The sequence below is a fragment of the Staurois parvus genome, unplaced genomic scaffold (assembly GCF_062004578.1).
Source record: "Staurois parvus isolate SC_StPar_1 unplaced genomic scaffold, SC_StPar_1.0 ptg001418l, whole genome shotgun sequence".
Taxonomy (NCBI): Eukaryota; Metazoa; Chordata; class Amphibia; order Anura; family Ranidae; genus Staurois; species Staurois parvus.
In genome coordinates this window covers 2141710-2168774 of record NW_028319214.1, presented here as the reverse complement: position 1 = coordinate 2168774, position 27065 = coordinate 2141710, and the positions used below count along the sequence as shown (strand labels likewise).

General features: G+C 42.0%; 1 protein-coding gene across 1 annotated transcript in view; it reads right to left on the bottom strand.

Annotated features, from left to right (window-relative positions):
* The window catches only part of ZCCHC8 (zinc finger CCHC-type containing 8), a 67910-nt gene extending 41161 nt beyond the window's left edge, over positions 1-26749 (bottom strand). Inside the window, exons 1-6 of the mRNA XM_089662027.1 lie at positions 26552-26749; positions 21569-21611; positions 17029-17100; positions 7422-7527; positions 7245-7319; positions 4816-4919 (exon numbers count right to left, since the gene is read on the bottom strand). Coding sequence (XP_089518153.1) covers positions 4816-4919; positions 7245-7319; positions 7422-7527; positions 17029-17100; positions 21569-21611; positions 26552-26711 — 560 coding nt within the window. The 5' untranslated portion in view covers positions 26712-26749. The remainder of the gene's footprint in view (positions 1-4815; positions 4920-7244; positions 7320-7421; positions 7528-17028; positions 17101-21568; positions 21612-26551) is intronic.
* Between the last annotated feature and the right edge of the window lie 316 nt (positions 26750-27065).

The following is a 27065-nucleotide window of genomic DNA, read 5'->3' as shown; positions in this document are numbered from 1 at the left end:
GCAGCAGGAACTGGGACCCTAAGCACACAGCCCAAATAACAAAAGGAGTGGCTACGGGCCAACTCTGAATGTCCTGGAGTAGCCCAGCCAGAGCCCAGACTTGAACCCGATTGAACATCTCTGGAGAGATCTGAAAATGGCTGTGCACCAATACTTCCCATCCAACCTGATGGAGTTTGAGAGGAACCGCAAAGAAGAATGGGAGAAATTGCCAAAAATAGGTTTTCCAAGCATGTAGCATCATACTCAAAACGACTTGAGGCTGTAATTGGTGCTAAAGGTGATTCAACAAAGTATTGAGCAAAGGCTGTGAATACTTATGTACAGGCTTTTTTTAAACTTTTAATAAACTGCAAAGATTTCAAAACGAACTTCTTTCACGTTGTCATTATGGGGTATTGTTTGTAGAATGTTAAGGAAAAAAATGAATTTAATCCATTTTGGAATAAGGCTGTAACAAAATGTGGCAAAAGTTACATGCTGTGAATACTTTCTGGATGCACTGTAAACCAGTAATAAGTCTGCCTAATTTAAACTTTTAAACTGAGAATAGGTAAAAAATGTATATGAAAATTGTTACCAAACATGCCAGCCACAATATCCGTCACAACAAATCCAGAGCTGTAAACCGTTTAAATTGGATAAAGCGTTTGATTTTTCCTTATGAGGCTCAAATTTCCTATTTCTTCTGAAGATGGTGGTTGCCTAACAGTAATTCACCACGCAGATCTAAATGCAAAAACTCAACATATTGCAGCTTTTTAGTCTTTAGATGTGGTGGCTAAATTCGTTCTTTTAAGTCCCCCCCCCCACGCTCGGCAACAGGGCCAACAACATACCCCGTGTTAGTGCCTGTTCAGTGTCATGACTGGTGTTTTTCCACACTGGAAGAATGTCAGTCACTGGTAGGGTATACAAAACAATTGTTCTCTGTGCCCTGTTCACACTGCGATAAAACGCAAACATACTGCATTTTATTGCAGCACACAGGAAGATACCGCATGTCACTGTACAGCAGAGCAATGCACAACTCTTCAGTATGGCGACATGTAGTGTCACTTTATGGAAAATAAAAGCTGTGAGGTGTGGTAAAAACGCACACCGCACTGCCACCAACTCAATACCTTATTCAGAGTTCATGGTCGGATCAACAAGAATAAAAATAAGAAAAAAGAGCCTAAAAAAAGAAAACCAATGCAGCCAAACACATCTAAGGATCATTAAACCGCAATATATTGTATTTGGGTGTAGATACACTTGCAGTAACTCCTAAACAACTGACCTGGATATTTATGTGGATCAAGACTTCACTGATCTAACTTGTTTTGGGTCCATGACTAAAGTACTGGAACCAGAGATGGCTAGGCAACGAGTGCAAACTATTACCTTTTGTATCACTCAACTCTTCTTCTGAGATTGTAAGCTCTAACAAGCAGGGCCCCTACGTTTCCTCTTGTTCCAAATTGTAATGCAACTGTAATGTCTATCCTCGTTTTGTAAAGCGCTGTGCAAACCACTGGCGCTATATAAATCCTGTATAATAATAACAACTAGCCTTTTTAGGAGGAGATAATCAGAAAGCCTAAGTTTTTCTCAACTTGAAAGTCAAGTTTGGCTCTGCCCCTCCACCTCCTGAAATTCTCAGTTGACCAGAGAGGATGGCCATCTAATAAAATAACCAATAAAGTGACTTAGATCCAGAGCTGATGAATGTGCATATCTTACCTGTAAAAATAGAACTAGACTTTACCCCCTCCCACCTTCTAATTGTTTTAACTTACTTATTACTAAATTCAGCAACTGATGTGATTTTTTTTTTTGTTTATTATCAGTTTTGTTGTAGGTTTACTTAAATTCCAAAATGGACTATTGAATGAACTCCCATGGGTAACAAAGAAGGAATTTCACTCCAACATCTAGAAAATGACATGCATTAAGGTGTTACTAAACCAACAGTAAAATCAGTCTGTATATGCAATAAAGCATGCTTGTTATACTCACTTTGGAACCTAAGGGGTTAATCCTCTGCATTGTGTATAAAGGCTGTTTGATCCTGTCTTCTCTGGTCCTGCCCTTTTTATACTGTCTCCAGTCCATCTGTTGATAGTACAGTACTCTAGGAGTCACTCTGCACATGCTCAGTGTGGTGTGAATTGCTAGAAAAAATTTTTTTTCCCCTTTGGGAGGGTGCATGTGATCCACACAGAGCTAATCAGCAGAGGACAAGCAGCCTCATAAGACCATACTGATAGAAGTCAGAAGACTGCTATATCTGCTGAGAAAAAAGGTATTTAGCAGTTTATTTTTACTAAAATAATTTAATTTCCATGTTCTGTGTACTGAGGGAGACCAAATAGAGTGAATGCAGGATCCTGGGTTTAGTAAGACCAATCCATTAATAGGCAAGTGGACCATCAAAAAGGTGATTGAAAAGCAGCACTAGATCAATGTCTGAATGAGTACAGTTCTAGAAACACTGAATATTGAAAGTTCGTATTATAAAAAACTGCTCGTTGAGTACCAGGATGGTGGTGCTGGAATCTTGGGCGTACCCACGAAGTATAGATAAATCTGACACAGTCAACTCTTCTTTTGGCATGATACCATGACTTAGCATGCTAAGCTCTTACACAAAGTGACAAAGCAGTAAACACAGATATGTCCAACAAAGTGCAGAGAGTTATGATCCCAATTCTGCATAGTCTCCTAAGTGTATAAAAACCTAGATGTTTATTTGGTAGGTGCAAAGGCTTGAAAATTAGAACAGATTACATATATAAATGCATTGGAGCACACTTATCAATCCTGTCACAATGCAAAGGGTTAATAAACAGGAGCAGCCAGACACATGGTAGTTAAGATTAAAAGATTACAACCCAAGTCATAAAATCTTCTGTTGATTGCTCTGGAGTCTATACTTGCAGGAGCTTTAACCACTAGCCTACAGGGCACTTCTCCCGCTTTCCTGCCCAGGCCAATTTCCAGCTTTCAGCGCTGTCGCACTTTGAATGACAATGGCGCGGTCATGCAACATTGTACCCATATGAAATTTTTAGCATTTTCTTGAGACAGATAGAGCTTTCTTTTGGTAGTATTTAATCACCTCTGGGATTATTTTTTCTTAAACCAAAAACCACTGAAAATTTTGAAAAAAAAAAAAGTTTATCGTAGTTTTTGTTGTACAATTTCGTAAATAAGTGATTTTTCTCCTTCACTGATGTGCGCCAATGAGGCTGCAGTGATGGGCACTGATAGGTGGCACTGGTAGTTTGTACTGATGTGCATTGACAGGCATCACTGATAGGCAGCACTGATACATGACACCGATAGGCGGCACTGAAAGGCAGCTCAGATGGGCACTGATATGTGGCATTGATGTGCACTGATATGTGGCATTGATGTGGCACTGGCACTGAGAGTTGGGCACTTCCGGGGCCACACTGATCATCAGGGCACACTGATAATCAGTGCCCTGATGATCGGTGTACATGTCCCCTCCGCGGAAAGCCGATTACCGGCTCTCCTCTCGAGCTGTCACGCGAGAGAAATGCCGATAACCAGCATTTCCGTGTTTACATGTGATCAGCTGTGACTGGACACAGCTGATCATATGACTGAGCCGAAATCTTTGGCTCTTTCAGTGATCCGCTGTGTCCCTCTGGCGATCGCCACGCTGCACGCTCCCTGAGCCGCGCATGCGCAGTGAGAATGGTAGGACATCATAGAACGAGAGAACCACTTTGCTATAGGGCGGGTGGAAGGTGGTTAAAGCAATTGTAAAAGGCACATTTTTTTCTTTTAAAACAACAAATCTATCAGGGGCAGACTGACAACTCATGGGGCCCCCGGGCAATAGGGGATCATGGGGCCCCTGTGTCCTTACCCAAACTCAAAAAAGCCTATGAAAGGTACCAGAGGCATCTTATGGGGCCCCCTACTGACCCCGGGCCCTCGGGCAGTGCCCGAGTTTCCAAATGGTCAGTTCGCCCCTGCTATCTATATACTTAACTGCTGTGTACAGAGGATTTGCACAGAGCAGCCCAGATCCTCCTCTTCTCGGGTCCATCCGGCATTTCTGGCCCCTCCCTCCTGTTGAGTGCCCCCACAGCAAGCAGCTTGCTACAGGGGCACCCAAGCAGGCTTGGTGTCCACAGACACAGAGCTGCAGTTTGACCCCCCCCCTTTCACTGACTGTGATTAACAGCAGCGGGAGCCAATGGCCAATAAGGAGAGGGAGTCCCGGGATAGTTGAGTCTCCAGTGGACATCGCTGGATCGAGGGGGCTTAGGTGAGTTAAGGGGGGGCTGCTGCACACAGAGGGTGCTTTACCCTCATGCATAGAATGCATGAAGGTATAAAACCTATCTTTACAACCACTTTAATCCTGACCCCAACCACTTACTTATGCATCCGTTTAGAATGAAAATCTGTCTGAACTTTGCAAACTGTCACACTTGACTCAGGCATATAGATACAGAACTGTAAACCTGTCAGAAACTGCTGAAGGAGAAGCAGCCGATTTGCAACTGTGTTGTTAATTTGTCTGATAGATGTTCTCCACGTTCTGCATATTATATTGCATTACATTAAATATTTAAAAAAAAACACCAAAATTTTAAATAAAAAGTTGTATACCCCAATAGATAAGTTGCTACCTTACTCATAAAATGTCATCTTAGATTTAGATTTGGCACCATGCGACAGGTTACATTTTATTACTGTTCTAGCTTTATAAAAAAAAAAAAAAAAAAGTCAAATGATACAATAAGAGAATTACCCCTGGGTGGGTGTAAGAGAAACCTCATAATAGGATACTTTGGTATTTCCCATCCTTCTGTCAGCTGTGGGTTTTCATTTAGAAGCGGCTGGCCAAGCTTATCCAGGCAAAAATTTGTGAAGTATAAGACACTTCCAACAACCTGTGAAAAAAAATTATTAAAAATAAGTTTTCTAGAGAGCTACCATTTAAGGCAGAACTAAACTCATCAATTTAGCAGATTCCCAAAGCAGCCACATTTAAGGCACACTGTGAATAACCGTCACAGTTGCTTTTCTCTCAATTGAACTGTCAAGCCACCAAATGGATGATGTCAAATGATCCCATGTGCAGCACCACAGATGTTAACAAGATATATATGGAGGAATAAAAAGCCAAGAGTATCATATGAAACACTAAGTAGGACTAAAGAGAAAGGGGGGATGGGACTACCTGATGTCAAGAGATATTACAAAGCAGTAATTTTAGCAAGAATCTATGACTGGACTTTTAATCACAAGGGGAAAAGTTGGGTAAAAATAGAGAATGATCTGAGTGGAATTAATTTGAGTAAGATGATATGAGTTCCAGCACATTATAGAAGAATTAAAGAGGGCACAAGCACTTACACTTTAATGGTTTTAAGGATATGGGATAATCTACATAAACACATGAAATGGGAATTCAACTCTATATTAATGCCTCTTGCATGCCTCGCAGAAAAGAGCTCTCAGAAGACCTACGATCAAGAATTGTTGACTTGCATGACGCTGGAAAGTGTTACAAAAGTATCTACAAAAGCCTTGATGTTCATGTGTCCACGGTAAGACAGACTGTCTAAAAATAGAGAAAGTTTAGCACTGTTGCTACTCTCCCTAGACGTGGTCGTCCTGTAAAAATGACTGCAAGAGCACAGCGCAGAATGCTGCATGAGGTAAAGAAGAATCCCAGAGTGTTAGCTAAAGACCTACAGAAATCTCTGGCACATGCTAACATTTTTGTTGACACATCTACAATAAGGAAAACATTAAACAAGAATGGAGTACATGGGAGGACACCACGGAGGAAGCCATTGCTGTCCAAAAAGAATATTGCAGCACGTTTGAAGTTTGCAAAAGAGCACCTGGATGTTCCACAGCACTACTGACAAAACATACTGTGGACAGATGAAACCAAGATTGAGTTGTTTGGGAAGAACACACAACACTATGTGTGGAGAAAAAAAGGCACAGCACACCAACATCAAAACCTCATCCCCACTGTAAAACAAGGCGGAGGGAGCATCATGGTTTGGGGCTGCTTTGCTGCCTCAGGGCCTGGACGGATTGTTGTCATTGATGGGAAAATGAATTCCAGAGTTTATCAAGATATTTTGCAGGAAAACGTATGACCATCTGTCCGCCAACTGAAGCTCCGCAGAGGATGGGTGATGCAACAGGACAATGACCCAAAGCATACAAGTAATTCAACAAAACAATGGCTGCAACAGCACAGAATACGCCTTCTGGAGTGGCCCAGTCAGAGTCCTGACCTCAACCCTATTGAAATGCTGTGGCATGACCTTAAGAGAGCGATTCACACCAGACATCCCAAGAATATTGCTACACTGAAACAGTTTTGTGAAGAGGAGTGGTCCAAAATTACTCCAGATCGTTGTGCAGGTCTGATCTGCAACTACAGGAAACTGCGAGGCATGGTTCACATCAGACAGTGCTTCTTGAAACCAGTAAACCCAAAACAGGTGTGTGTTTTTTAAGGGCAGGACAGCTGTCAGCAACACATCCAATATCATCACACTGATTGGAGTCTCAGGTTGGCTCACTCCTGGCTCCAATTAGCTCTGGGAGAAGTCATTAATCTAGGGCCTCACATAATTTTCCCTCCCTGCACTGTGAATGTTTACATGTTATGTGCAATTAAACCATGGCAACATCTAATGTTTGTGTAGTATTATGTTCAGCAGACTGTGTTCTTCTATTGTTGTGACTTAGATGACGTTCAGAGCACATTGTATGCCCAATTCATGCAAAACTCCACGTAATCCCAAGGGGTTCACATACTTTTTCTTGCAACTGTATGTTACCAAACACTGCAGTTCACAGCAAAACAGATAAGCTGGGGTGCCATTTGCAATGAAAGGCACCACAGTGCACCAATGGTCATAAGATGTGTTTGCCCCAGTGTAGTGCTGCATGAATGTGACCTTTGAAAATAAAAACATGGGAACTCTTGCTATTGAGGCAACAACTAATGCTGAGGCAATCAGATGTTACACAAAGTCAGACAATTGCTGGCCTGTCATCTATGTTGCAAACACTGTAGCCCACTTTGAGTATGTAGCAACTGTCAGATTTCAGGTGGCCTTCCCCGATTTCTAGTAAAATGAAAGGCCCTGACAAAGTAAAGATAATTAAAAGTGATAAGAATATCTGCATCAAACTGATCTTTCACATGAAAAAAAAAAAAAAGAAAATATAAATATACATACACTGAATGCTTCTTTAATTTTTTTAATTGTATCCACATTGGGACCCTCATTTTCCTCCAACAGAAAACTTGAGGGCTGAAAATAGAAAAAAAAAAAAAAAAAAAGCAAATAGGATATGAAAACCACAATTTTTGTTAAGATAAACTCATTGTGAATTTAAATTCCAAGAAGGGTTACCTGAGGATTAAGATTAAATGTTGTCTTTTCAGGGTTAGTCCTCTTCTGTTCTTCATACTTTTGAAGCAATCCTGAAACAAAATCCTCAATTTCTTGATGGAATTGCCTACGAAAAAAAAAAAAAAATAGGAATTTTCTTTTAACCTATAAAACTTTTTTCCTGGAGCACATCACAAGACACAGGGTCTCTTCAAATATATGATAGGGCTAATTGCTACCAACTTCAGGTAGACACAAGAAAAAAAAGAAAAAAAAAAAAAAAGAAAAAAAAACCACGCATGACAGAAAGTTCCCTGCCAGGCATAGTTTTAGGTTTTTTTTTTCCTTTTCTTGGCAAGTCATGAAACAAAGGAAGAGGGGTGGAAGCCATGAAAAAAAAAAAAGTAACAATGTTCTGGATAAGAGGGAATGAAGATACCACTTTACACTGCGATCACAAAAGCTCCTGGTCACGATGGTTCACCAGAAAAAGAGATCAATACCAAAACTCTACAAGTCGAAGAAAAATGACCTTCTGTGACAGAAGGATTGTGGGACTGTCCTGGGTGGGTTCAAACAGATTTCTGCCACATATAAAGTACCAAGCTGAGGTCCCACAGAGTTTTAATCCCTGGAACAATACACATACACATGACCCCTTGTACAAAGGCTCGCACCAAGGAATGCAAAGCAAAGGGTCCCTGAAATAGACCCTCCAAGGCCGAAATCTGACCCTTGAATGTACTCAAGGACAGTCCCTGGCCTAGTAAAGAGTGTATAAATGCCAGGATGTAGCGCACAACATACAGTGGGGCAAAAAAGTATTTAGTCAGCCACCAATTGTGCAAGTTCTCCCACTTAAAAAAGATGAGAGAGGCCTGTAATTGGCATCATAGGTAGACCTCAACTATGAGAGACAAAATGAGAAAAAAAATCCAGACAATCACATTGGCTGATTTGGAAAGAATTTATTTGCAAATTATGGTGGAAAATAAGTATTTGGTCAATACCAAAAGTTCATCTCAATACTTTGTTATATATCCTTTGTTGGCAATGACAGAGGTCAAACGTTTCCTGTAAGTCTTCACAAGGTTGACACACTGCTGCTGGTATGTTGGCCCATTCCTCCGTGCAGATCTCCTCTAGAGCAGTGATGTTTTGGGGCTGTCGCTGGGCAACACGGACTTTCAACGCCCTCCAAAGGTTTTCTACGGGGTGGAGATCTGGAGACTGGCTAGGCCACTCCAGGACCTTGAAATGCTTCTTACGAAGCCACTCTGTTGCCTCGGCGGTATGTTTGGGATCATTGTCATGTTGGAAGGACCCAGCCATGTTTCATCTTCAATGCCCTTGCTGATGGAAGGAGGTTTGCACTAAAAATCTCACGATACATGGTCCCATTCATTCTGTCCTGTATATGGATCAGTCGTCCTGGTCCCTTTGCGGAGAAACAGCCCCAAAGCATTATGTTGCCACCCCCATGCTTCACAGTAGGTATGGTGTTCTTTGGATGCAACTTCGCATTCTCTCTCCTCCAAACACGACGAGTTGTGTTTCTACCAAACAGTTCTATTTTGGTTTCATCTGACCATATGACAGTCTCCCAATCCTCTTCTGAATCATCCAAATGCTCTCTAGCAAACTTCAGACGGGCCCGGACATGTACTGGCTTAAGCAGGGGGACATGTCTGGCACTGTAGGATCTGAGTCCCTGGCGGCGTAGTGTGTTACTGATGGTAGCCTTTGTTAAGTTGGTCCCAGCTCTCTGCAGGTCATTCACTAGGTCCCCCGTATGGTCCTGGGATTTTTGCTCACCGTTTTTGTGATCATTTTGACCCCACAGGGTGAGATCTTGCATGGAACCCCAGATCGAGGGAGATTATCAGTGGTCTTGTATGTCTTCCATTTTCTAATTATTGCTCCCACAGTTGATTTGTTCACACCAAGCTGCTTGCCTATTGCAGATTCAGTCTTCTCAGCCTGGTGCAGGTCTACAATTTTGTTTCTGGTGTCTTTCGACAGCTCTTTGGTTTTCACCATAGTGGAGTTCAGAGTGTGACTGTTTGAGGTTGTGGACAGGTGTCTTTTATACTGATAACAAGTTCAAACAGGTGCCATTGATACAGGTAATGAGTGCAGGACAGAGGAGCCTCTTAAAGAAGATACAGGTCTGTGAGTCAATCGCAAAAGTCATATGTGAACCAAGCCTTACTACAATCCTCATGCAAAGCCAAATCAAGCGGGTTTGTCTGTTTGTAGCAATGCTATCTGAATTCTCAGAGTAAAGCATTGGTCCTGAGGTAAGATCACCCTTGCTTGGACCATGTACAACATCAGGCCTATATTTTCTAACCTCTGGGTTAGGACTAGGGCCAACTTCTGAAATTTCAGGATCCATCTATACCCCTCCAGAATCTGCACCATTCATTCAGCCTTGCAAATATGTAATATCAAAGACACTGGTGCATCCAGTTCAACCTGAGTGTGAGTGTGTTTTTATCTCACTGCCACTTTCAATACCCCTGTACATGGTGTTCAAGAAACATCTAAACGTTTTTTGAATTTCTCTACACACACCGCTGACACCAACTATTATTATACAGGATTTATATAGCGCCAACAGTTTGCTCAGCACTTTACAATATAAATGGAGACAATACAGCAACAATACAAGAGGGTTAGGAGGGCCCTGCTCCTTGGAGCTTACAATCTAAGAAGTATTTAAAAGGAGTTCCACATCCTTACCGCTACACTGAACTCTAGAAGCAGAATGGGATTGCTCCCTCAGAAGCAAGTCGTCCAAGTGATCTTTATAAGCTTGCCCAAAGAAAGTAAGCAGCTCTAAGACCGGGGCTAGCACCTCAGTGAATACAGGCTGAAGAGCAGGGCTATACACATGCTCCATTTTATTTAACCAAAAAGAAAAAACGCTGGTAATAGCAGGGATTAGAAGCGTTTTTACAGTACATGTAGAAAAAAGAAAAAAAGAAGATAGAAAAAAAGCTGTTAGCAACGTTTTAGGAGTGTTTAGCGTTTTTTTTTTTTTGCTGGAAAAATGCTCCAAAAACCTCTACAAAACAAAAATTTGTTTCAGCTCCTAAAAGCTGAAGCTCGAAAACACTAATAGCCTAAAGTAGTGTTTATGGACACATAGGATAACACTATGTAGCTTCTAAGAGCTAAAAAAAAAAAAAAAAAAAAAAAAAAAAAAAAAAAAACACACACTAGTGTGCATGGAGCCTAAAAGTGGCAAGCCTTCCACAGCAAAATTTGAGCTGCAGCTTCCCAGGCTGCCCCACAAGAGCAAAAGGCTTCAACTAAGGCCTCCAGCAGTTTGTCCAAAGAACCCCAAAATAACAGCTCCCCGTCCACTGGAACCTTGAGGGTCTTATTGTGACCGGAAACCGCCAGGTCCACCATAAGCATACTATGTTTCTTAATGAACTTGCTTTTCATAGTAAATGGTTTTGGTGGAATGAAGACCTTTTCAATGTGACCCCAGTCCATGTATAACACTTCCTTTAAAGTGGAACTTTAGTCAGAAAATTAAGTCCTGCTAGATCACTTTAGGATGCTCCCTTTGACAGGTATAGCCATTTAAAACATTAAAAATAAGTGCCTATACTGTGTAAAATCCAGCAACACACTGTCTCACCCTGCTCGGCACAAGCTCAGTTGCTCTCTATTTTTTTTAGCACTGCCGAAAATTTAGAGACTGATTTGCTGACAGCCTAAAGGTTTACTGCTGTTCATGGCTTTAGCAAAGTGGCAGCCTCCAGCAGGAAAAAAGTGGAAAAATGCTGGCAACATTTCACAGCACACACTAATTTTGGCAACAATGTGGAATGTATGTTCCTCACTAAAGAACATTTTTTTCCCAGTTGTTCGGAGTAACGTTCTGCTTTAAATGAGCATGTACAGGGAAAAATTGGGGATGCTGTGGCAGGCACCATGATCCTTTGAGGGATCATTTTTATGAACATCTTTATAGCATTGAAAAAAAACCCATCTCATTCTACTAGTGTTGCCCGCCACTTCAACAACTGTCATGCAAGAGATTTATTCGGCAGGTACAGGTCAATGAAAAAAATCCAACTTTAAAGAGTTGACTATACCTTTTTAAGTCTGTGTAAAAGGCAGATTTTCTGGATATTTCATTTGAATACACGTATCCCTCAAGGTTTGAACCATGAATGGGACATTGCGTTATTTCTAGGAGCAGCTAGTTGAGAATTTGTCTAGCGTTTTCTGTTTGCATTCCGGTGAGTACGTGTATGCAACCATGTTTACATTATATTTTGCTATATGGCTTATACATTGGGTGTATTATATACGTGGTTAGATGCATCGTGTGTGTTCTCTCTCTCTCTATATATTGTCCCCCCACTTTAATGTACAGCGCTGAGCAAACCTTTTGGCGCTATATAAACACTGTATAATAATAAATCTATGCATGTACATTTGCATACACATATGTGTATGGTGTTGCACGCTTGTTCCCATTTCGGTAGAAGCTTTTTGTCTGTTGAGTATGTCTTTTTCCCCATAACATGTTTTCCCTTGTAGGACTCCTATGTATTGGATGTTCTATATTTGGAGGAACCTTTTTGACACACATCTGTCTGAATAGGTATGGGCTTTACAATTTTATTTTGGATGGATATGTATTTACACTTATTTACGGTATCTCTGTATATGAATAGTTTTTCAGGGATATCCATATGTATGTGTTTGATGTACTTTGTTTCCATTTTTCTTTTCTTGTTTCCCTTTTTGATATACGTATTGCAACATTGTAGTTGTTAGGCTTATTTCCTGGACTCAGGAGTGCTGATGGGGGCAGGTGTTCTTTAATTGATCAATGCCTATAAGAGGCAGCACTTCTGATTCTCTCTGTTATGACTAAGAACGTGACCATGTGAAACGCAATAACAGCTAGCATTGTCCTGGTGCCATTTGTGTCCTTTTATAGATTAATAAGCTACAGGTGAAACTCGAAAAATTAGAATATCGTGCAAAAGTTCATTTATTTCAGTAATGCAACTGAAAAGGTGAAAGTAATATATGAGATAGACTCATTACATGCAAAGCAAGATAGTTCAAGCCGTGATTTGTCATATTTGTGATGATTATGGCTTACAGCTCATGAAAACCCCAAATCCACAATCTCAGAAAATTAGATTACATGCAATCAATAAAACAAGGATTGTACATAGAACAATATCGGACCTCTGAAAAGTATAAGCATGCATATGTACTCAGTACTTGGTTTGGGCCCCTTTTGCAGCAATTACTGCCTCAATGCGGCGTGGCATGGAAGCTATCAGCCTGTGGCACTGCTGAGGTGTTATGGAAGACCAGGATGCTTCAATAGCGGCCTTCAGCTCTTCTGCATTGTTCAGTCTCATGTCTCATCTTTCTCTTGGCAATGCCACATAGATTCTCTATGGGGTTCAGGTAAGCGAGTTTGCTGGCCAATCAAGCACAGTAATCCCATGGTCATTGAACCAGGTTTTGGTGCTTTTGGCAGTGTGGGCAGGTGCCAAGTCCTGCTGGAAAATGAAGTCCGCATCCCCATAAAGCTTGTCTGCGGAAGCATGAAGTGCTCCAAAATCTCCTGGTAGACGGCTGCGTTGACCCTGGACTTAATGAAGCACAGTGGACCAACACCAGCAGATGACATGGCTCCCCAAATCAACACAGACTGTGGAAACGTCACACTGGACTTCAAGCATCTTGCAGTGTGGGCCTCTCCATTCTTCCTCCATACTCTGGGTCCTTGGTTTCCAAATGAGATGCAAAAGTTGCTCTCATCAGAAAAGAGGACTTTGGACCACTGAGCAACAGACCAGGTCTGTTTTTCTTTAGCCCAAGTAAGACGCTTCTGACATTGTTTGTTGTTCAGGAGTGGCTTGACAAGAGGAATACGACATTTGAAGCCCATGTCCAGGATCCGTCTGTGTGTGGTGGCTCTTGATGCACTGACTCCAGCCTCAGTCCACTCCTTGTGAAAGTCCCCAACACTTTTGAATGGCCTTTTCCTGACAATCCTCTCCAGGCTGCAGTCATCCCTGATGCTTGTGCACCTTTTTCTTCCACACAACTTTCTATTAATGTGCTTTGATACAGCACTTTGGGAACATCAACTTCTTTTGCAATTACCTTTTGAGGCTTTCCCTCTTTATGGAGGGTGTCCATGATGGTTTTCTGCACAACTGTCAGGGCAGCAGTGTTTCCCATGATTGGGATTCCTACTGAACCAGACCGAGAGACTATTTAAATGCTCAGGAACCCTTTGCACATGTTATGGCTAAATTAGCTGATTAGCGTGGGACACTTTGAGCTGAGAATATTGCACCTTTTTTCACAATATTCTCATTTTCTGAGCTTGTGGATTTGGGGTTTTCATGAGCTGTAAGCCATAATCATCACAATTATGACAAATCACAGCTCAAACTATCTTGCTTTGCATGTAAGGAGTCTCATATTAGTTTCACCTTTTAAGTTGCATTACTGAAATAAATGAACTTTTGCACGATATTCTAATTTTTTGAGTTTCACCTGTATTTCTACTTTTTTCATCATACCTCCGGTGTGCAGCCAAACGCTTCTTTTTCATGTGCATGTGGTGAGAGCCAGGGTCTGCACCGGTTTTTGTTTGGTGTTGATTGTTTTACCTGAGCGGTATTTCCTCCTTTCATTGGAAGCACTTGGACCAGCCAGGAGGCATCCACAGTTTTAAAGCAAATAAAGCAAAGGCACAGCACACTGCCGTGCCAAGACTTGTAGCTAGGAATACAATTAAGGGAAGAGAATGGGATCCCCAAGGCATAACAGAAACCAAGGAGAAAAAGGGTACCAGCAGATAAGCTACCACCAGGGCACTCATTTAATGCTGCAGGACCCCCACCACCACAAAGGCCTTCAGGGACTATATTCCCTAGTTAGTGAACCCTGCCCTTGACCTGTAAAGCACGCTGCTGGTCTGCAGGCAATCTAGAATTGCACAGGGTCACATTATGCAAAGTCCAGTACATAGACATGGCCATCACCTAAAACACTAAAACCTGAAGCTACTGAGGGGTTATGCCTAAAAAGGGATTTCCTTTTTTGCCAGTGTCTAAACACCTGAAAGTGGCAGTTTAACATTGTAATGGTATGAAAAAACCCCACATCCAGGGATGTAAGAAATAAATTTACTTTACACTTAGATGTTACATACACTGAATAATACTCGAGCCCACAATCTACAGAAAAGCAAAAAACACAAACACACGGTCTACAATTCTAGCAAACAAGATTTAATCCACTTCCTTGTTGATAGGTTTCAATTAAAATTAGGTTTTATGGCAACAAGGATAATGGGACATGGCTCTTGCAGTGCAATTTGGTGTGCACCCCAATAACTGCTCCCACTTGCAGCCAAGAGCTGCATGCCCTGTGATGTCACAGACTGTAAAAAGTGTGGATTTACATCCAGATAGTTCTTCAGCTTTGTTTTATTGTGTATCGAAACTTAAGCTAGGTTCACATATGTGCGGGTGGTGCCGCTGCAGATCCGCACAAAAATCCACCCGCACAGAAGATTGTGGACCCGCGGGCGGGTGCCATTATTTCTAACGGCACGACGCCCGCAGCAGAAATCGCAACCGCACTGGGAACCGAGGTTCCCGTGCAGGCTGCGGTTTCCAAAGAAGTGCAGGGACTTCTTCCCTGCGCGTCATGGGGCACGGGAGCCCATTCAAATGAATGGGCTCTCGTGTCCGCGCAAAATATGGCCCGCACGGCTGCATATATGTGAACCAGGGGTTAGGTTTTAACCTAGAATTTGTAGAATCAAGATTGCAAAGATTCAGAGACATTTAATAAACCAGGACAAAGTATAAACAAGAAAATGTCTGCACTTTACAAGAATCTGCCATAAAGCAGCCCCAGTGTAAATAAACTTTACTTTTTGGTGGCTCATGTATTGTAAAGTCACCACTTCTCTGCTCCCCAGCCCATTCAAGTTATCTATGCTTCCGGGGTGTGTTGAATACTTGCTCCCCTACCAACCACTGTGGGTACCCTCGCAGAAATGGACCTCATTACATGACAAGACCTGGGGGAAAAAAAAAAAAAAAAAAAAACTACCTCGTTGGCAGGGAGAGCAAAATATCTGAAAGTCAGAAAGGGAGGAGGTATTTCTTAAATTGATGGCAGCAGCACATCTCAAAAAAAGTTAAGAGGGCCATGATTACCACAGTGTAGCTTCCCATTTTCTTTTAACAATACTCTGTAGATGCATAAGTCCTGTATAATAATAATAATAATAGATGCCTGGGAAATGAGAAGACCAGTTGCTGGAGTTTTGGAATAGAAATGTTGTCCCATTCTTGTCTGATATAAGATTCTAACTGCTCAACAATCCTGAGTCCTTGTCGTATTTCTTGTTTTAAGATGAACCAATTATTTTCAATCAGTGAAAGGTCTGGACTGTGGGCAGGTCAGTTAAGCACCTGAACTCTTCTACTAAGAAGCCACGCTGTTTTTATAGATGCAGTATGAAGTTTAGCATTGTCCTGCTGAAATATGCAAGGCCTTTCATAAAAAAGACATCTTGATGGGAGCATATGCTGCTCCAAAACCTGGATATATCTTTTAGTATTGATGCCAATCCTCATGTGCAAGCTACCCATTCCATAAACACTAATGCACCGCATACCATCAGAGGCGCATGCTTTTGAACTGAGTACCGATAAGCCAGAAGGTCCTTCATCCTCTTTAGTGCGGAAGACATGGTGCCCATGGTTGTCAAATACGGATTTGCCTGACCACAGAAAAGTTTTCGTCTGCAACAGACCATTTTAAATGAGCTTTGGCCCAGAGAAGTCGGCAGAGTTTCTGTTCATGCTCAGATATGGCTTCTTTGCATGATAGAGTTTAACTTACATTTCTGAATGGTATGGCGAACTGCGTTCCCAGACTGATTTTTGGAAGTATTCCTGAGCCAATACAGTAAGGTTCATCACAGAATCATGCCGGTCTTTAATGCAGTGCTGTCTGAGGGCCTGAAGATTATGGGCATCCAATATTGAGTTGGGGTCTTATCACTCTCGCAGATTTCTACAGATTCTCTAAATCGTTTGATATTATGTACTGTAGATGTATATTTAAAGTCTTTGCAATTTTACGTTGAAGAACATTGTGAAATTATTCTGGTTTCAGATGCAGCTTTTCACAGATTCGTGCACCTCTGCAACACTGACTCTCTAAAATGCTCTTACTATACCCAATCAGGTTACTGACCTGTTGAAAAGTGTTCTTTTAGCACTTGTCAGTATCACTTCCTTTGCTAGCTTTTTGTTGTCCTGTCCCAACTTTGAGATGTGTTGCCGCCATCAATTTAAAAAAAAAAAACCGACCTTATTTGTTTGTTAAAACGATACATTTTCTCAGTTTAAACATGTTTTCTATATTGTACTGTGAATAAAATAAGGGTTTATGAAATTTGTAAATCATTGCACTCAGTTTTTATGCAAATTCTACACAGCATCGCAACTTTTTAGGAATGGGGCTTGTATATGTAATATATTATATAAGTCTACAGGCTGCCTTTAATCAACAAAATAAAAAACCAGCAACTTACTTTGAAATAACATGATTCATGAAAAGAATCTGTAACAATGGTCCATCAAACATATCCTCCACAAATAAGCCACTAAAAAGAAGAAACAGCATCAATTACAGAGAGTATAACAAGACGTGCCATTTATAGCTACAGTAAGTCTACCAAATTTAAACATGTATTTTGTGATTGCGGACACAAAATATTCCACATAATTTCAAGCAAGGCTGATGGTTTAAAAATGCATCCCAGGCAGCGATTGCTCCCCGGCACTCCTGGGATCTGCATGCATCCACTCTCCTCCCATTCTTGCCAACCTGAAAGCGATGTGAAAGGTCACGCAGTGTTTCCCCAGCTTGCATGGCTGGGGAAGAATTTAATGCAGTGCAAACTGCACTGCATTAGATTCACTGGAAGGCAAATGAGACATTAGGGGTCTTAACAGCATTAAAAAGACCTTTTCCACATTTTGTCATGCTACATCCAAAAACGTAAATGTATTTTATTGGGATTTTATGTGATAGACCAACACAAAGTGGCACATATTTGTGAAGTGAAAGGAAAATGATAAATGGTTTTCAAATTTGTTTTTTCACAAATATCTGCAAAGTGTGGCGTGCATTTGTATTCAGCCCCCTTTACTCTGATATCCCTAACTAAAATCTAGTGGAGCCAATTGCCTTCAGAAGTCACCTAATTAGTAAACAGAGTCCCACCTGTGTGTATTTTAATCTCAGTATAAATAAAGCTTTTCTGTGAAGCCCTCAGAGGTTTGTTAGAGAACATTAGTGTACAAAACGGCATCATGAAGACCAAGGAACACACCAGACAGGTCAGGGATAAAGCTGTGGAGAACTTTAAAGCAAGGTTAGGTTATAAAAATATATCCCAAGCTTTGACCATCTCACAAAGCACCGTTCAATCCATCATTCAAAAATGGAAAGAGTATGGCACAACTGCAAACCTACCAAGACATGGCCGTCCACCTAAATTGACAGGCCAGGCAAGGAGAGCATTAATCTGAAGCAGTCAAAAGGCCCATGGTAACTCTGGAGGAGCTGCAGAGATCCACAGCTTAGATGGGAGAATCTGTCCACAGGACAAATCTGGCCTTTATGGAAGAGGGGCAAGAAGAAAGCCATAAGAAGCCCCATTTACAAGAAGACATGTGGGGGACACAGAAAACGTGGTAAAAAGGTGCTCTGGTCAGAAGAGACCAAAACTGCAATTTTTGGCCTAAAAGCCAAACGCTATGTGGTGGAAAACACTGCACATCACCCTGAAAGCAATATCCCCACTGTGAAACATGGTGGTGGCAGCATCATGTTGTGGGGATGCTTTTCTTCAGCAGAGACAGGGAAGCTGATCAGAGCTGATGGATGGAACCAAATACAGGGCAATCTTAGAAGAAAATATGTTGAGTCTGCAAAAGACTTGAGACTGGGGTAGAGGTTCACCTTTCAGCAGGACAACAACCCTAAGTCCTCATGCACACTTGACATTTTTACAGCTGCTGTTCTTGGCTTTTGATGTTTTTTTTCTACAGCCAGTAAACCCCCCAGCATGTTATCCTATGACTTCATGCACACAGACTATAATCAATGTTTTTTTGGCTGGAAAAAAAAAAACTAAGACTAGTGGGTTTCTAGAGGAGTTTTTATAGCTGTAAAAATGCTCTAATGCTGAAAAACGCCACAGACCGGCGTTTTGACTTTTTGTGACAAAAAAAAGCTGAAAAACTCATGTTTTTAACGTGACTTTACACAGCTAACGTTACCAGCGTTATCAAAATGCCCGTGTGCATGGAGCCTAAATATACAGCCAGAGCTACAATGGAATGGTTTAGATCAAAGCATATTCATGTGTTAGAATGGCCTAGTCAAAGTCTAGACCTAAATCCAGTTGAGAATCTGTGGCAAGACTTGAATATTTCTGTTCACAGACTCTCCATCCAATCAGAGTTTGAGCTATTTTGCAAAGAAGAATGGGCAAACATTCTCTAGATGTGCAAAGCTGGTAGAGACATCCCCAAAGAGACTTGCCGCTGTAATTGCAGCGAAAGGTGGTTCTACAAAGTATTGCAACAGGGGGGGCTGAATACAATTGCACACCACACTTTTCAGATGTAACAAATTTTGAAAACGATTTATCATTTTCCTTCCACTTCACAATTATGTGCCACTTTGTGTTGGTCTATTACATAGAAATCCCAATAAAATACATTTAAGTTTTTGGTTGTAACATGAAAAAAATGTGGAAAATTTCAAGGGATATGTATACTTTTTCAAGGCACTGTATATATACATATATACATATGCAGTTACCAGCCACTTTATTAGGTACACCTTGCTATTGCCAAGAAAATATCCTGCATGCCATTACACCACCACCGATACAAGGCAGGATGGATCCATGCTTTCATGTCATTTACACCAAATTCTGACCCTACCATCTGAATGTCGCAGCAACCAGTCTGCCCATTCTCCTCTGACATCAACAAGGCATTTTTGTCCACGCAACTGCTGGTCACTGGATATTTTTCTCTTTTTTGGATCATTCTCTTTAAACCCTTAAGATGGTTGTGCGTGAAAATCCCAGCAGAACAGCAGTTTTTTTAAATACTCACACCAGCTCGCCTGGCACAAACAACCATGCCATGATCAAAGTCAGTTAACATCTCCTTTCTTCCCAATTCTGATGCTTGGTTTGAACTTCAGCAAGTAGTTTTCACCACGTCTAGATGCCTAAATGCATTGAGTTGCTGCCATGTGCCGATTAGCAATTCGTGTTACCAAGCAGTTGAACAGGTGTACCTAATAAAGTGGCCGGTGAGTGTATATACAAACACACACACATCAAATTGAATGTTTATGCTAGGGAAAAGGTTAGTGCATCTATGAACCAAATAATAGTATGTATAACCATTTGTTTGTTGATGTCTTAGAAAACTGTTGGGTGAAGCAGCCAGATGTGCAACAGGATCAGGTATCGAGCTCCACCTATAGATCCCAGAAGAGCAAATATAAGATATACAGATATGACATAAGCCAAAACACTAAGGCTAGTTTCACACTGCGGCAAACCACTTTTGATTTGACTTTCATTGCGATAATGTAGCGCACATTGAAAGCAACTTGGATGTGGTTCGCACCAGGGATGCACCGAAATTCCGGTGGCTGAAAACATTTCGGCCGAAAACACCCCTTTCAGCTGTTGGACGAAATGAAAAAAAAAAAAAGCACAGATAGAGGTGCCGAAAAAAATCCTGCCCCTCAAAGCCACCCGCCCGTCGTCACCAGTTCAGTCTTACCTGAGAAACCATCGATCCCGGCGCTGGGCATAGGGATGAGTGAAGGAAAGATGGCCACCACACATCTCTATTCCCTTGGAGGACAGGAGCGATGTCACTTCCGGTTCCGGCCATTTTCTTTTTAAAGCACTAGATCAATGCTTTTTTGATCCAATGCTTTACATTGCAGAGGAGATATGGGGTCTTATTGACCCAATCTCTCTCCATAAAGAGGACCTGTCACTAATTATTTCTATCACAAGGGATGCATGCATTTCTTATAATAAGAATAAAAGTGATTACAATATTTGTTTTAAAAAGGAACAGTACAAACAAAAAAACATTAAATACATTTTTTTTTTAAAGTTTAAAGTGTCCCCGTCCCCCCGTGCTCACACGTGGTGAACACATACGCAGGCCATGCCCACATATGTAAATGATGTTCAAACCACACAAGTGAGGTATTGACACGAACGTCGGAGCAAGAGCAATAATTCTCCCATGAGATCTCCTCTGTAACTTTCCACTGCTAACCTGTAGAAATTTTTCAAGCATCACCCATGGAGATTTTTTAAGTACCGCAGATTCATGCCTTTCCACGAGAGTGCGCAATTTTAAAGCGTGACATGTTGGGTATTTACTCACCGCAAACTCCTCTTACAAAACAACTGGTGTGTGTGTGTGTGTGTGTATTTTTTTTTTTTTTTTTTTTTTTTTTAAATCAAAGTATTTTTTTCCAAAAACTGTGCATTTCAGTTTTCGGCCAAGTGAATTTTGAATTTTCGGCACCAAAATTTTCATTTCGGTGCACATTCTATGGGGCCAAAATCATGCTGGAATGGCAGCACTGTAGTACAGCAACCTTTTCCAAAATTGTGACATGCCACGTTGATGTGAACGGGCAAAATTGAAAGCAAGAGGATTTCCACGGTCCTGTGATTCCGTTGGAACGCAAGTTGAATCTGAACAGATACTCTTTATGGCAAGATAAGGTCCTGAACATATTCATTTTTTTTTGTTATGTCCAGGTCTGCCAAAATGGAGACACACCAAGAAAAAGGGGAGGAGCTGAGAGCGCCAGCAGGGGGCCTGAGAAGAGGACGTTCGGGGTCGCTCAGTGCAATACCACTGCACAGAGCAGGCAAGTATAATTTAACATATTTGTTATTTTTATAGATTTTTTAAGTTTAGTAACACTTTATACAAACTTCACAAAACAACAAAATAAGCAGTGAAAAATACTGTACATACACAAGATATAAATATGCATACCTTGGCCGCGAAACAACAGACAATCTTCTCTTGAGCTCTTGATGTGCAAATCATGTTAGGGGTATAACACAACTTTTTTTTTTCATAATAGCAACTTAAACACATTAACAACCTGCTCAAAAAAATTAAAGGAACTCTTTTTAATCAGTATATCATCAAGTCAATTAAACTCCTGGGATATTGATCTGGTCAGTTAAGTAGCAGAGGGGGTTGTTAATCAGTTTCAGCTGCTTTGGGGTTAAACAACAGGTGCACTAGATGGGCAACAATGAGACAGCAGGTGGAGGCCACTGACATTTTTTTTCCCTACTCATCTTGACTGTTTTTCACTAGTTTTGCATTTGGCTAGGGTCAGTGTCACTACTGGTAGCACGAGACGATACCTAGACCCTACAAATGTTGCACAGGCAGTCCAACTCCTCCAGGATGGCACATCAATACATGCCATTGCCAGAAGGTTTGCTGTCTCCCAGCACAGTCTCAATAGCATGGAGGAGATTCCAGGAGACAGCTCTCTAGAACAGATGGACAGGGCTATAGAAAGTCCTTAAACCCATCAGAAGGACCAGTATCTGCTCCTTTGTGCAAGGAGGAATCGGATGAGCACTGCCAGAGCCCTACAAAGTGATGTCCAGCAGGCCACTGGTGTGAGTGTCTCTGACCAAACAATTAGAAAGACTTCATGATGATGGCCTGAGGGCCCGACGTCCTCTAATGGGCCCAGTGCTCACTGCCCGGCACCATAGAGCTCAATTGGCATTTGCCATTGAATACCAGAATTGGCAGGTACACCACTGGCACTGTGCGGTTTTCACAGATGAGAGCAGGTTCACCCTGAGCACATATGACAGATGTGAAAGGGTCTGGAGAAGCCATGGAGAACGTTATGCTGCCTGTAACATTGTTCAGCACAACAGTTTTAGTGGTGGGTCAGTGATGGTCTGCGAAGGCATATCCATGGAGGGACCCACATACCTCTACAGGCTACACAATGGCACCCTGTCTGCCATTAGGTATTGGGATGAAATCCTTGGACCCATTGTCAGACCCTACGCTGGTGCAGTGGATCCTGGGTTCCTCCTGGTGCGCGACAATGCCCGGCCTCATGTGGCAAGAGTATGCAGGCAGTTCCTGGAGGATGAAGTAATTGATATTGAATGGCCCCAACGCTCACCTGACTCAAATCCAATAGAACACCTCTGGGATATTATGTTTTGGTCCATCCGACACCACCAGGTTGCACCTCAGACTGTCCAGGAGCTTAGTGATGCCGTGAGTCAGATCTGGGAGGAAATACCCCAGGACACCATCCGTGGTCTAATTAGGAGCATGCCCAAACGTTGTAAGACATGCATATAAGCATGTGGGGGCCTTACAAACTACTGAGTACCATTTTGAGTTGCTGCAATGGAATTTCAGCAAAATGGACTAGCCTGCTGCATCATTTTTTTAACTTTGATTTTCGGGGTGTCTTATTTCAGTTCTCTGTAGGTTGATCATTTTCATTTCCATCAAATGATGGGGCATCCTTACATTCCTAACACATTACCCAGTCCATATCAGTATAGATATCCAGCATAATATTTTTCCCCATTGATATCGGATGTGTTTTACAATGTTCCTTTAATTTTTTTTGAGCAGTGTATAAAAGTACAAGGGATATACTTCAAAAGCAGTGAATGTGGCATTTACTTCAGGTTACCCTTCTAGAGCGTAGTTTTAAAATACCGGGACCGATTCACCTGCAATGAATGTCTGTTGAATGCCAAACATTAAGAATACGCCCCCCCAGTGTTTGCTAGAAACCAGGGAAAAGTACAAAAAAACTGCAAGCAGACACTCAAAGTAAAGCCAAATGCAACCATCAACCTAGGACTACAATTTATCCTAAGACTTCTATACATGTGTGACTACCTACATTATAGTGACTACCTACATTATAGTAAACCAGTTGCAAACTTTGTCAACTCAAACTGAACACTGGAAAAAAAATCTGTCTACAACTCCAAACCCTATGGGTCATATTCACTGAGGGTTTATGGTCTAATTTGCTAAATATGAAGTGTCTAGATTTCTGATAGTTTACATAGTGGCATATTTAGAATGCAGTGAAAGCATTCACCATATCTTCACTAGTAGTGAATCAATCACTGTCATTTCAAATGCATGCACCTGATACATTCACTGCCTTATAAATATATGAATTTTGACAATAAAAGCACATTAAAGAATATCACATTCAGGCTTAAAGTAGGAGTAAAGGCTACACATAAGTCTGCTTAAAAACCCTCCATCTATTCCAATCTATGCTGTATAGTGCCGAAACAAAAGATCTGAGTAAATACTCTCTCAATCAGGTCACGTGATGCAGACGCTCCAGCTCCTGCAGGAGAGAGGAAGGCATGCAAACAATGGATAGGCCATGGAACCTGAAGGGTGACCTCATTACTGAGGATGAGGAATTTAGCCTCCCTGCTGAGCCCGCAGTGATAAAGGGGAGCTTCTGCATTACACAACCAGACCAGCAGAAGACTGAAAAAAAAATAAATTATATATTTATATATATTTACACAGATCTTTTTTATAAGCAAAATACAGCCTAGATAGGAGGGGGAAATGGTGGTTTTAAAGATTAAGTACACCTTTGAAACATGTTAAATATTTCACCCATATGTAAAGTGGAACATTAGCATGTTCCAGCTCCTGCCTCCCCTCCTCCTAGTCACCCCTTCCCTTTGACACCAGGCAGGGGATCCTCTCCTTGAACATGCTATCAGAATTTAAAAAAAGGGTAGGGCTCCATCTATGTGGCTGTCATTCATTCAGAGTTCCCAATGAACTGGTGAGCGCTCTCATAGTTCATAAGTCTTCCTGCAATTCATTAACTGTCTGCCCATACAGGAGGTAGAGACTGCAGGAGCCTGGCATTGCACCCTTTACTTTCACTTTAATCCTAACTCCAGGACTAATTTGAGGCATATTATATTTGATCAACTGGCGTCTTACAGGAACATAGTGAGATGTGCAGATGGATCAGAACAGGCCACAGGCAGAGATATATATTTCAGCAAGCAGGCAAAGGATCATTCCAGGCAGCAACGTGGTCAATAAACAGGCCAGAGTTAGTACAAGCAGCAGGCAAAGGCAACACTGCACTGGTGTGTCGGTGATTAGGGACACTAACTGGTGTGGTGATGATTATGTACATTGGGACTAGTGTGGTGGTGATCAGAGATAATATGACTGATGCAATGGTGATTAGGAACACTGACTGGTGTGGCGGTGATTAGGGACACTGAGTGGCAGCACTGGTCTGGTAACATTGTACTGCTGTGGCAATGATCAGAGAAAATGGCTGGCAACAATGACATACAGTTGTATCAGAGCAGTCAGCCATTATATATGATCACATATATAATGGTGAAAATATATATTTTTTTAACATATTGTCACCAAAGCAGTGCAGTGTTACTATGATGACACTGTACAACTCTTGAGAAGGGGAGGATCAGGGATTTTTCTTTACATTCTGATTACAGTGATGATCACTGTATAAGCAAGCAGTAACACTGTTCAACAGGTTTCATTTGTTTACTACTGTGATTGACCACATCTATCAGATGGTACAAGGCCATTGTGATTCACCCTGGTAACACGTGTTCACTGTGACCAATCACAAGAGATCATGCAGTAGTAAGGCATCATAAATGACAGATTTGTTTACTACTTCAATTGTGTTCACTGTGATTGGTTACACCTATCATATGGTACAGGGCCACTGTGATTCATCCTGGTATCACTGTGACCAATCACATAAATCATGCAGAAGTAAGGCATCACGAATGACAGATTTGTTTAAAACTTCAATTGTGTTCACTGTGATTGGTCACACCAATTAAATGGTACAGGGTCACTGTCATTCACCCAGTTACCAGGTTATCACTATGGCCAATCATAGAGATCACACAGTAGTAAAAGCAAAGCATCATGAGCAACAGCCTTGTTTTCCTCCTAGATTGTAAGCTCCAAGGATCAGGGCCCTCTTGTATTGAACTGTATTATCTCCCGTTACATTGTAAAATGCTGAGCAAACTGTTGGCGCTATATAAATCCTGTATAATAATAACTACTGTAATTGTGATCACTGCAATTGATCACAGCAATCACATGGTACCAGGGCTGCTCACAGCCGTGATTAACTATGTGTTACAGCATGCACCAGAGGGGCAAGCAGGAGGCTTGCTTCTGGGAGGCCATACAGGTATGTCCTCCTGGCACTAAAGAGCATCCGTCCAGCCATTTATGTATAATGCCCTGGGCAGAAAGAGGGTAAACCGTTCATTTGGACCAAGGTGGTTTAAATGAACCTCCACTAAGAGATGCGCTTGCGGTCAGCGCTGTATACATTGTACGTTATACAAAATGCTGTGTGCGGGTTGTGATGTGTATGGTGACCCTTTGGGTGTATCCGGCAGGTAGTGCCGACGCACCAATCGCAGTGGACAAAAAGGGCCTGGCGTAGTTTTTATGAGCGCACATCGGCCGTGCTAAACACTGCAATGCTGTGAACCAGGCATAGAGGAAACCACACATATTGCTGTGTTTGCAGTAAGGAAGTCATTGGATGCAGCCCCACCACACCTGGAATGAATGGGCCCTCTAAGCTGCCTGCACGTGATACAATCTGTCCAATCACCTTTAGATCTAACAGACGATAGAATACAACGCGGTAATCCCTCCAATCGGTCTAACCCTACATATAGCTGGCGGAAGGCTCTTGTACCGTGTACGGTGACCGTCACACCCGGAAGCATGAGCCTGAAAAAAAAACCCAAGGACTGTCCGCCTGTCACTTCCACAGCTCTGCCTACAACTAGAGCGGCCCGGCACACCGCACCCCGGCCGGGTCTACGCTCACAACATTCCTCCCGCTCGCTAGGCCGGTCTGAGGGCCGCTGGGCGCCAAGCTAGCAGAAAGGATATTCTCCGCCCGCAGCTGAGCTATAGTTTCCTCATAGGCTGCTAGCTGATCCTGTAACCCGCTGGCCTCGGCTTCCTCGAAGCGTATATGTTGCACCTGAGGCACGACATCACCGTCCAGCTGCTCAAACAGCTCCCTGTCCCCGAAATCCACCTCCGCCATCTTGCAGCCCCGCGTCACAACGGACTACTGAGACGGACGGAAATACGACGTGAAATACGTGAGAGCCCGCCTCCGCCATCTTTGTTACTGGCACCGCCCCGCCAGGCTGGGATCAACGGAAGGGCGGCTTAGTCCGAGAAGTATTGGATTTCATTGGGATTCATTGATCTCTAGGTCATGATAGCTCTGAGGCAGCTGCTGAAATAAGTGGTAAAAACAAATCAAAAGATCAGTTACATGTGACTGGCGGTAATCACTGCGATTTAATCACCTCAATTTTCAGCGTTCAGTGCTCTCACACTTTGAATGACAGTTGTGCAGTCATGCAGCACTGTACCCATTTGACATTTTTAT